The sequence below is a fragment of the Calypte anna genome, chromosome 13 (genome assembly GCF_003957555.1).
Source record: "Calypte anna isolate BGI_N300 chromosome 13, bCalAnn1_v1.p, whole genome shotgun sequence".
NCBI classification, from domain to species: Eukaryota; Metazoa; Chordata; class Aves; order Apodiformes; family Trochilidae; genus Calypte; species Calypte anna.
In genome coordinates, this window is record NC_044259.1 from 200748 (window position 1) to 213236 (window position 12489).

The 12489-nt window shown below is 37.6% G+C and overlaps 1 protein-coding gene across 1 annotated transcript in view; it reads right to left on the reverse strand.

Moving 5' to 3' along the window:
* Window positions 1–12489, reverse strand: part of SLIT3 (slit guidance ligand 3) — a 433718-nt gene that overhangs the window by 154203 nt on the left and 267026 nt on the right. Inside the window, 1 exon segment of the mRNA XM_008503402.2 lies at window positions 11031–11194. Coding sequence (XP_008501624.2) covers window positions 11031–11194 — 164 coding nt within the window.

A 12489-nucleotide genomic window follows, 5' to 3' on the forward strand; every position in this document is an offset into this window, starting at 1 on the left:
AAAATTTTGTTACATACTTAGACACAGATAGAAGGGTTTTGCTACACTAATTGAGGTTATAAAGATGTAGCAGTTATTCACTTATTAATGTTGAGTCTTATTTCCAAAGTAGGATAAGAAACTGTAAATACATTTTTGACCAGACACAGAGAACTGAATGTGAAGGCTTATGTTGGTAGGAAGTGACAAAATCATAGCAAAAACAGGAAAATTAAGTGTTTTTATAGATTACAGTAGATTATAATGACAAACAATACTGGTCTTTTGGGTGGAAAAATTAAAACATGTAATTGTCAAACCACAAATCAATGTAAAAACATGGAAAACGATACACAAAGCTGCACATTCTTGGGGTTTGTCTTGGAAAAGACCCATGATTGCTCCTTTCAAAATCATAACTGCAGGTGACAAAAAGTCAAAAAAAAAATTGCTTGCATCAACTTGCAATCCCGTATCATTATGAGAATTATAATTTGATAACAATGGAACATTTTTATACATTTTCTCTCTTGATTTATTCCTAAATACCTTCTGATCTAGACTTAATTAAGCACAACAAAGCCTACAGAGGGAAAGAGTACAGAGGGAAAGTATAGAAAGCCTAGACATGTTCCTATTTTCAAAGACTCATAAGCAGCAATGAAAAGTCAACATTAGAAAGACATTCAGTGGCACCTCTGAGTATCACTATTTTGAAAGGTAAATATGGTTGGAAAAGATGTCAGCTGAAAACTACTACAGGCTGACTTTACACTTGGAGGGGAAAGCAAAGTACAATCACTGCAAAATCATGACTTCCATGAGAAAGGTATTCAATTCTGCTGTGAATTAATTTGCTTGTCTCAATTTTCCTTAGTTTCAGGCAAGCAGTAAGCCCCTTTAAATATTATTTTTTACCCAGGGATGACAGAAGTGTCATATAATAAAGTATGCTGTCCAGTTTCAGGATAACATCACCATTGTATACACATCATTGTGTACAAAATGTTGCCAAAATAGAGGACTAGGTTTGAATTTTTTTCAGTGAGTCATCAACTGATGTCCTGTCAGGATAGCAAGAGAAAAATGTGGGATTCATAGAACTCTGTTTTAAATACAGCTTTCATTGATGCTAGTCAGAGCTGTGAGTAACTTCATTTTGTCAAACCAGACCTCAGAACTCCATTTCAGGCATCCAGATATTAGATTTTAAGAGTCTGTCATGAAAAAATGGAACTCACAGGACATTTGCTGCATGGGCAAGAATCAAATTCCTTCTTTATGAGAGTGGGCAGCTTTTCTCATGAGATAATCTTAATGATCCTTTCTCTTTCCTGAAATACCCTGTCATTTTTATAGTCCACTTGCCCTTTTCTGTGACAGATGCAGGTAAAGAGTTTACCAACAAGTCTTCTATCTCAACACAGCGTTTCAGTACTACAGCAGCTTCACTCTACAGATTCAACAGGGAAAAAAGTCTATTTAGAAATAAAAAATTCAATAATGAAACTAAAATATAAATCCAAACATTTATGGCTCAAGTCTTCTGGCTACAGAAACGCAGGGCAGACATACTATCATACTAGCAATGTGCATTAATAGAATTCCTTCAAAATTAATGCAGTTCTGCCTTACACAGAGCCTGAGGTTAACTGTGACTACTTCCAAAAGTAGTTCATATTCCCTCAAAATGTACACAGGCCTTTTTTGCATAAAACCAAGAGGTTTCTTCTTACAATCTGATATATATTTATATTTTCTTATCTGTCTACCTCGTGGTGCAATGCCCATAAGAAAATGAAGAGTAAGGGAAGTGCAAACAAGTTACCATAAGCTTTTAGGTATAGGGAGAAATTATCAAACTGGGAAGAAATCTTGATCTTCATGAGGTAAGAGAAACTTGGCAGGCAAGGTCAAATCTTCCGTAAGTCATTTATCACCACAGATCTGGTGTGGTTTCTGAAAAGACTTTTCAGCAAATACATTTTGTACAGTTACAGCACTACAACACAGAACTGTGGGTTAGAAGAGCAGTAATACACTCCCTTTTCATTAGGGCACAAGATCTGAAAACCTGACATATTTCCATTTGGTGTTTTAAATCTGTTCCTGACCCTACTACAAGTAATCAACAGCAGAAGATTGCATAGCACTCAGCTCTTCACCTCCCCATTTTGCACGACACAGTGTTGCAGGGTACTCTGCACCAAAGGAATGGTTTGAAAGAAGGTTAGGTCAGTTTGGACAAAAACCATTTACCTTTGACTTTCCTCTAGGAAAGAGGGACTTTTATATGAATAAAATACTACTAGAATAGAGCTTTAATTTATGGCTAGTAAGTAAAAAAAAATTAGTTAACCAGTGAGGTATATGATGTCAAAATAGAGAGAGAGCAATATAACGTCTTCATTCTCAGTGCGGGTTCAACAAAAATGGGAAGAAAAAATAACACTTCTTGCTATTAACAGTACATCTAACAGTATCTATTAACAAAATGCAGCAGCTAGGATGGAACATGATGAACAAAACCTATTATGCTTTTTGTGCTTTCTGCTATGGAATGGCAGTAAATTATATGTAACAACTAATGCTATATGTAATGTTATACATAATGATTTGGGGTTAGGGGAAGAGAGGAAACAGGGAAGAGTATTGGGAGCCAGCAGTTTACAGAGCAAATTGCATGCTTTTTTTCAAATAAGCATTGCATTGGTTTCTAGCTTTTTAAGAGCAGCAAATAGACTGATATTACAATTAGAATAAAATTACTAGGGTGTAATAAAGAGTTTAAATGTCTAAGGCATTTAAATAAATTTTGCAACTCCTAAAAAAATTATATACTTCCATTTGCACAGGCACTTGTTTATGGCACACTAAGTGTACTTTATTAAATTTTTGCCTATCCAATTACCTTGCAGAGGTTCTTTTCTTCCAGCAAAATATTATTTATTTGTAAAAAATATTCATATGTTTTTATAAAAATATGACAGGATTTACCAGTTAAAAATCTGTGGTGACTTTAAATCATTTTAAGTACAGCAGACGTGAAATTATTGAGGTCCCTTCCAACCTTTACCATTCTATGATTCTATGAATAAACAAAACAGTACAAGTACTGCAGATCTGTGGATATATTATGGCCTTTTAAAATTTTAATTAAATAAGGCATTGGAACTTCTTATAATTCTGGGGCATCTGAAATCAGTTACTACAACATGAGCAAGTTTTAAGTAGACTCCTAGTAAGTGAGTTTCAAACAGATAACTGAGATGCATTCATCCCAGTATTAAACCACACTTGCGTGTGCCCAATCCTTCAGAGAGATATGGGACAGTCAATTGCAAATTACTATCTGCAACATTAACACTGCTTATTGATGGCAAATATACCTCTAAAGGATAAAAACTTATACAAATGTGTTTTTTCTATGGGAAAGTGCAGTAAATGGTTTATGCAAATATTTTCATCTACAGTTGTTCAATAGCTATTGCTGATCCCAGCATTAAATATTTATGATTAGGGACCATTTTAATACCATCAAGTTCATGGTATGAAAAAATGTGGTAGTTAATAATATTCACTACTTGCTTGAAATTCATTGTTTTGCTGAAAGTTTTGCTGAACAGATAAATTTATCTGTTAAAAATTCACAGTGCATGAGTACAACTGTTTTGAAGGCAAAGCAAAACACCTACTGGGTTACAAACAAATATTGGGGAATAAAATAGGAAATTTCCAGACGAAGTGAGAGGCGGCTCAAGCATACTGGACAAGCCCTACTTTATTGTACAAAAACCTACTTTTCCTGTTTCAAAATATATGAGTAAAGTAACAGTACTGAAAATTAGACTTTCACATTGTCTTATCTTAAAGGAGTAATATTGCAATGATTTATTTAACACCAATACATCCCAAGTTGCATGGAATACTTCAAAACAAAATGGAAGTAAGCACAACAAAAATGCATGCTCACCTTTAACAACTGAGCTCTAATTGGTAAATTTGTTCTTCTGAAGGATTAATAAAACAGAATCTGTGAGACATTTTGAGTGCTATCAAAACTATGACAGTTGTTTTTCTCTCATGGAAATTTATTCCATTTAAGTTTTTCAGAGGGAGGACTGAAGCGAGTTTAATCATGTCCTATTCCCTGTGCCTGTGCTGAGTCTTTCTTTGAATATCTTTCTCCAGCCTTGATAACAGGCATTTTCTAGTAGAAGTATCCAAAACTGTTGCACTGTAAGGAAGACTATTAGTTTGTATTTGGGTTTCTGGGTTATTATACTATTTGCTCTTCCAAAAAAGGCTAAAAAAATAATGCTACTATAAATTCTTAAAAGATGTAGTGCTCCTGCAGTTCCAATGGCATCGATGCACGGTGATCTCATTAAAGCCAATTCTACAATTTGTACCAGAAGTCTGGAAGGTTTATGTGAAATGACATTTAAAAATAGGGCCCAAAATAATACAATGAACTTAAAAATATATTGAAGCATAAAAATTAAGAGGAAGACAAATTATTTAAGTAGAAGGATACCATCTGTACAAGATTAAATGACAGATAGTAGGCATGATCAGTTGTAAGCCTATTAAGGGAGAATAGTTCTGGAATGGCCTTCAAAATGGGTTATCCATCACAGAACCTGAACTGTTCCATGATGAAATTTGATAAAGGTATGGAAGGGGCAGAAATTGTTTAAGACTATGCTTTGAGTCCCCAGCGTTTGATTTGTTGGTAGTTGAAAAGGAATTTTAAACACAACCTGATTTTCTTTGATGCACAATTGTCTTTGTTTCTATGCTCCTGCATGCCCCCTGCCACGTCCTGCTGCATCTAACTCAGGACTTTCCCTGCCTCAGCACAGAAGCTGGTCTCTTCAGGAAGAGGAGGAAGATGGGATTCACTTCAGTCAGAAGCATTAGAGATTGAGACAGCTATCAGAGGATGTTGAGTAAAATGTGACATTTCTCCTGATCATGACACTTGAGGGGTCCAGCCTGGTCATGAGCACATCCAACATCCAGATCTAGAATGAGGAAACTCTTTTTCCAGACGGGTGGGAAAGGACTGAAGAGCAAGGCATTGGCTACTTCACAGACCTTGCAGTCTCTTCTTTAGCATTTGGGACAGACCAAGGAGGGTAGGGTAATAGCGACCTTATTTGCCTTCTTCCTGGGACAGGCTGAGGTTGCTGCCTTTGGCTTTTTCCAAAAGACCTCTGGTACAATCGAGCAGTTTAAGGTATGTAGAAGTTAGAGAAAAAATATTCTTACAGACTTTCTGACCTGAACACTTTTGCCTGCAATTAATTAGGAATTAATCCAGTGAACCAGGAGATACAAGTTTTGGTACTGGGTGTGAGGAGAGGCAGGAGCTGGCTCCAGAGTTGCAGTGCTGCAGGCACAGCTGAGCCCACCAGCAAAGCTGGTGGTGTCTCTGTGAAAGAGTATTTGAGAAAGGGCAAAATGGCACCAAGCAATAAGGAGTGAGGGAAAAAACGTGAGAAACAGCCTGACAGCAGCAAGAGCAGAGGACAAAGAGGAGGTGGAGGTGCTGGAGTAGATCTTGTTCTCTCCCCACCTTGGTGAGGACGGAGAGTGAGAGAAGCTGGCCAGAGTCCACCCACCACAGTTCTAGTGCAACTGTAACATCAGTACATTCCTCAATAAAACACAAATTCACATGAACCTCATATTGCCTCTTTGCCAACTATTCATGTATGAAATTCTGCATCCATTTTACAAGCAGCTCTATGGATTTTTTTAAAAAATTACTCATTAACTGAGTATCTGTGTGTTGCCAATCACACATGTACTGGACAGGAAAAGTCTACAGATTTCATAAAAAGGCATGGTCAAAGACTCAAAGTCAGCCCTGTTCTTGGGTATTTAAAATTGCTGCTCTCCTGTGGCCTTGCAAACTAAGGGTGATCAGCAGCCCTCCTCTGGGCTCGACTGCATGGAGGGCAACTGCCCTGGCTCCCTTGGGAGAGACTGCTACTGCCCAGAACTAGCAAAACCTGCATTATTAGCAACCAGTCCTTCTTCTTCTTTTGTTTATAGGGAGCACCAGTCTTCCCGGCTGGCAGTACCCCCAAATCCCATGTTGAAAGCAGCAGATCTGCTTCTGGCTATGCAGATACATCATTGCACAAAATCTTTTAAACAAGGCAGATGGGGGAAATTCATATCACCACACGCTTTTACTTTGGCATCTTCTTAATGTTCTTATTAATATAATAAGCTTGAGAAATGCTATTGTATTAATTACTCATTGTTGATTTTCTCAACAATATGCTATGAAGTTGCCAGGAGAAAAATGGAGCAAGACAATCTACTGAGTTTTTTGATCTGGGCAAGGGAGTAACAGCTACGTTTTAAGACTGTTTGACCTCACTCCAAAAAATAAATCTGCTTCCACATTAGTGCTGCTAGTCTGCATTAAGCAGCAGGAAGCTAAATAATTTTCTTCTTTATTATACCTCAGCTGCAGCCTCACCATATGAATCAGAAGCTCTAGATCTACAACTGAGATTCAGATAAAGCCACTATTTTCTTAAAATCAGAATCAGTCTATTTAGCTAGAAAGCAGTAGAAACTTGGTTCTGGCAATGATTTCTCGCTTGCAACAATTTCAGACTGAATTTTAACTTATTTAAGCCAAGTTATGTATCTTGGTTTTCTTCAGGATCCTGTAGATCCTCTGAAAAGGAACTAAGGACTAAAAAGCAGAGAAAATGGCTGCTAATGAAAAAGAGAATGTTATGTAGATCCAATTTCCTTCTGTACAATGTTTGCTTCATTATTAAAGAAAACTACCAGAGAAGTCCTTAAAAATTGCACATTTTACACTTGCTAAATTTCATATTGCAGGACAAATCAACTCCAAATTAATGTCAAGATTTTAGAATCTGATTCTGCTTTCATGAGAAAAGCATCAATCTATGAACTGTTAGAACTATCAGTCTCTGGTCTATTCTATCTCATACAATCTTCATACCCCTTTGTAAATACCATCCACTGTAAAATACCTAAAGTCACTGGCCAAAACTATAACAAATCTGCATCAGCCTGCACCCTCAGGGTCAACACCAAGTCCTAACATACTGCCTCAGAGCCGGAAGCAACAGTACAAGGGAAAAATCACCTGCTTCCCATTGAAATCAACCCACACTCTGCTTACCTAGCAGATAGTCTCCTCGGCCAGCAACCAGTTGAGAACTGATGACATTTGAGTTAGTTCTGACAGCCGCTAGCTGAGGACAGCAGTGGCTGAAGTACACTACACATTGCAGTATACTATGCTCCTGAATGCATCTGCTTTATTCATAGACATGCAGTTCAGATGAATCCCTTGTTTTCTTATGTATATACTTAGGAAAATCAGAATGATTCATCACTGTAAAAAAATCCAAATCACTAGGTCCTGCAGAGAACACTGAAGAGCCTAAGGAGCTGCTGATAGTTTAACTTCATGAACCCATTGCTTCAATTTACAAATTTACAACCACACCAACTCAGGTGAGAAAATACATTCTGACTTGACATAACTCATCAGTATATCAATTAATGTCAATTTCAGTAAGTTAAAATCAGATAGAACAAAAACCCAAGCACCATAATTAAACTTATATGAGAAGAAAATGGAATAAAATTCTCTAAAGAGATCAGAGGAGGACAAGAGACAGACAAACAGGAAGAGAGTGTGTTGTGTTTGGGTGAGACAGACAGGTAGATTAGAGAGACCTAGAGAAAAATAAGACAGTCCAACAGTGAACTTCTGAACCTGGGAAGAGAACTGGTTTTGATGCAAGCAAAGGCTGAAAGGATTTAAGAGGTACTGAGCACAAGCCAGAACCTCCAGATTCTACCTAACAGTTTCCAAGGAGAGAGTGCATGTAATATTTCAACTGACATTAAGTATTTGCTTAGTGTACCATTTCTCTTGTCACAGCAATGTGGCAGTGAATTGCAAGGCTATGGTGGAGGGGTAGGAGAAACACACTGCCAGGTGTGACACAATTTCCCTACATACAAAGCACTGCCTCACCAAACACATCCCAGAGCACAATATGCAACTGCACAGAGAAAGAGTCTGCTTGGAGATTTCTTTGGGAACAGATGGCATTAAGACAAAGGACCAGGAAGGCTGCTCTGTTAGAGAGACTCTACTGCAAGGAGGGGACAGCTTGCTGAAGAAGCCAGCCAGAAGGCTCTGTTGGGTGAAAGGACTGCCAGCAGTAGTGGATGCTCTTCCATGATGGTTAGGGCCCCCCTAGTCCCAAACCTACTCAGCTCTGTTAATGACCTGACATTAACCTGATGTTAATGTTAATGTCCTGCCCAGCAACACAAATCTAATTAGACGTATCTGTAAACCTTTCTCCAGGCAATGGCCCACTATTAGACCCTATACATTTACCTAAATTTCTGAGCCAAATGGTCATGGGCATGAACAAGTGAAACCTGGAATAGCTTTTCCACTGCTCAGAGTTTGCTACAAGTGCTGTTTGAATTAGCATTTTTATAATTCATGTGCACAAGGTGAACAGTATTTTTGAAAAACTGACTGTTAGCTTACACAGATATATTAGCTCAATTCGGGCTACAGCAACTTTATCGTGAGATACTTTGCACCTAAAGCTTACAAACATCACTCTACAGGACTGGTAGCACAGTGTCCAGAAAGAATCAAGAAATCTGGGTTACAGTTATGGCACTTCCTTATCCATATTTCACTTCTTTTTTTCCAACCTACACTAGTCCTTAGTATGCAACATTCAAAAATTGTTTCATAAAGAACATTTGTAATAAAATTATTACACCCCCACTTTTGCATAGGGTTGTAAGAATAACCATAAGTCAGTTTTTCAAGGATGTTCTCTCCTCAAGTGATTTAATTCTCTTCTTTCCTCTTTGAATCATGTAGCAGTATGAGTTTTGAATTGTAATGCTCTGATTAAGCCCATTTTACAGTGAAGGAAAAGTTGCATTTTCTTTTTCTGTGATGATACTCCCATTGCCATAACATGAGACGCTGAAATACTGAGTGTATTCTTAAACAGAGCAGTATTCTGAATTGTATTTGAGCTCTTCATAACTATAACGCAAAAGCAGCTTTCACTGCCAGCTTGAGGCTAGTTCCAGTGATTCATATAAGCTTAAACTGTATAAAATCCTTTAGCAGAGGGACAAGCCCAGTTCAATATCCACCTCCTTTTCTAGTTTGACTTTATAGTCAAACCTGAACAAATTATGCTGCAAAATCAGGAATAAAAACTGCAATAAGGGGCCAGGAAGATTTATATTTTTGTTAAACTAGCAGTCCATATAGGTCCATATGAAGCTGAGTTCTCTGCTAAATCCTCCACCAAAAAGAGCTCTTCAAATGCCTTTCTTTTTCAGTGGTTTCATGTCCCATATGACAGTTAGGGGATCCAGTTGATGGACTGTCCCACTGAAAGCTTCTTTCCTCTAATTTCTATTTATTTCTGTTTCTAAAAAAAATCCGTCCAATCTTGAGAATTCTCTTATGTGTTCTTTGTCTAAAAGACAACAGTTAAAAACCTTTTCTCTTTTGGATGTCATTGCCTGCACAGAAAATGCCATTTAGATGAATTCTGTCCATGCTATATTTTTTCATTCAGAATTATCTCTTCTCCAATTTTAACAACTCTTTTCTCTTGACTACACTATATCATAAATCCAAACAGTTGAATTCCTGCCCCATCTGAAACTTAATTTCATAAGAAAAAAATGCTGTGGTTACCACTTTGGTGAAATTAAGATTTTTCTAATAGCTTAATTCATTTATCCGTTTCTTTTCGCCTTCCTCTTCCAAGAGTGTTACATTTCTAAGCTTCTCTTTTATCTAAACTTTTGATGTAATTTATCAGGTATTCTGGGTATCCTAAAATTTCCACAGCTGTGTATAAGCTACTCAGCACTCTTGAAAATCACATCACACTTATCACCGGTGCACAACTTAATTTCCAATGTGTCTGTAATACTTCCTGCACACACCTTCAGCCCTGGGCATCAATTTACCATCTAGTTAAGGGACCAAACCTTCCCCTCCAAGTAGAACTCTTTCTCTCTTTGTCACATGTACATAAAACTAAAAAAAAAAAGGCAATATTTAAAAAAAAATATAGCTGGAGTACTGGTACTGCATTTCTTTAAGTTAACCCATGTAGCAAAAGGATAAGGCTTTGGAGCACAAGCTGTTACAGATCAAGAACACAACACCACAACACCCAGAATCTCTCCAGATTAGGACTCTCATCCTCTTCATAACAAACTCCCTGTGTTACCATTTGCCCTGAAAAAAATATTTCCAAACCTGTGTTTGGTATCTTCTTTTTCTTTGTTTCGATGCAGAACATAAACACTGCCATGCTTCTCCTTTGCCAGATCTCTTCCTTTAGGCCAAATTCAGAGATCTCTTTTTCCAATTCTTTTAATTTTTTCCTCTCTTTTTCTTCTTCTGCTAAGAAATGCATTTCTATCACAAAAGTCAAGTGTCATGTCAGAGACCTGATGAACAGGCCCAACATGCAGACACATAGATTGTGAAAACTCTGTGTATCATTTATCAGTGCAGAAATTTGTAGAACAGTGATGTGCAGCTGGTCCTTAAGAATCTTGTTTCACTCCCCAGGATAAAATCTGCTCCTCCTGTTCTATAGCACAACAATTTATCTGCAGACTCAGAGTAGCGTTTTCTATTTCCTTTCTTTCATTTTCCAGTCAGCTTTAGAGCTCTTCCCTTGAGAAATACCATATTATCCATACTTAATTGATTTATGTTGATATCACTGACAATGCTGAAGTAGAATAATTTGAGAACTCAAATGTTAATTGGAACCCAATAATCTTGTAAAAATTAAAATATTAACAACTTGATCTACACCCATATAGTTCAGCAATGATAAGAGCAAACAGAACTATTACAGCATGATGGTCAAATGCAACATCATAGCATCTTGCTGTTTTTATGTGACTACAGAAAACCCTCAGCTGATAGATAAATGAATAATTGGCATGACTACCAGAGCAGACAAAGTCTTTCTTCTGAACCTCTGCCACAAGAAAACCCCGCAGGTTTACAGGTGCCAAGCAGAAGGTGAACTGCCCGATGGTGCGTCTCTGCCTCAGCCAGTCCGACAGCCAGGCCAGGTGGCAGTCGCAGTGCAAGAAGTTGGAGTGAAGCCGTCTACAGGAGACAGATAAAAGTTAGAATTAGTCTTTTAAACAGAAGACACAAAACAGAGCAATCAAGCACAAGACTCTCCATCTCCTCACTACATTTTAAGTAGGATCAATGCAGGCTACTGGTTACAGCAGAGTCAGGCTTTGAATGTCTACATTGACACATAATATATGAATTTCCACATACAAATTAGTGCTAGTCCCACCTACAGGTAATTATGAGCTGTAATTATTCTAATGAAAAGAACATGCAGAATTTAAGAGTCCTCCAATAATCATCTTGCCTGTGATTTCAAATCAGAAATCAAGTGAATGTGATACCTTTGAGTGAATTCAAAGGATGGCTTACATAAACAGGAGGAACAGGCTGAAAAACAATAGCTGATTCTTTGGGGAAAGAAAGGGAGGAAAAGCACACACACCAGAGGCTACTGATACCTTGTACTTTCCTGTATTGCCTGTACAAATTCACCAATGCTCTTTTGACTGTAGCAATGAAAGGGGTCAATGTAGTCATGCCACACAGCAATGCTGGGGCCATTCTTTGCAGTGGAAGATCTATACACACAGCTATCTTTCCACTCTGCTTCCCACTTGGTGCTAGAGGTTTGTAAAAGCATTATCACACTGTGGGGCAAATCAGCAAAATGATGATGTGTTCAGGGAGAATATCTGGTAATGTTAATAGCTACCAAACTTCAGGTCAAAACAAAAGCCAAGAACATTGATTATTTAATTCCTTGTACTAAGTCATACATTTGCGGTGCTATACCAAGGCTGAAATGACAAAACAAATTGAAAATCCTGTCAGAAATGGTTAGGAAAAGCATTATTCACTAATATTACAGGAATTGCATTAAAAAAAAATAAATCCCATGTTCTTGGGCTGTGCAAGGATTAAGCATTGTCCATCCACCAAAGAAATAATATGTCTATCTGTGAGATCTTCATACTGCACAGCTGCAGTGCAAGTCAGCAGTGGTGCCCAGGCTGAGAGTCTCCAGATTTGTATGTCTGAGGTAGGCAGGCAGAGTGAAAGACTGCAAATCTGCAAATGAGAATTAGTCCTGCAGAGATGGAAGATGCTGGTCTCCTGGGAGCACTGTAAAATGTAATTGTTTTAGAAGGATGACCAGAAGACCTCGGTTTCAGGGTTTATGAAGATATTCAATTGACACTGCAGTAAGTTAGATTTCTAGTAAAATGTTTTGTTATTATGATCTGATGTCTGAAAGAACACATGCATTTAACAAAGGAAATACAACAAATATAATCTAGCCAGAAATCTTCCAAAGTAAG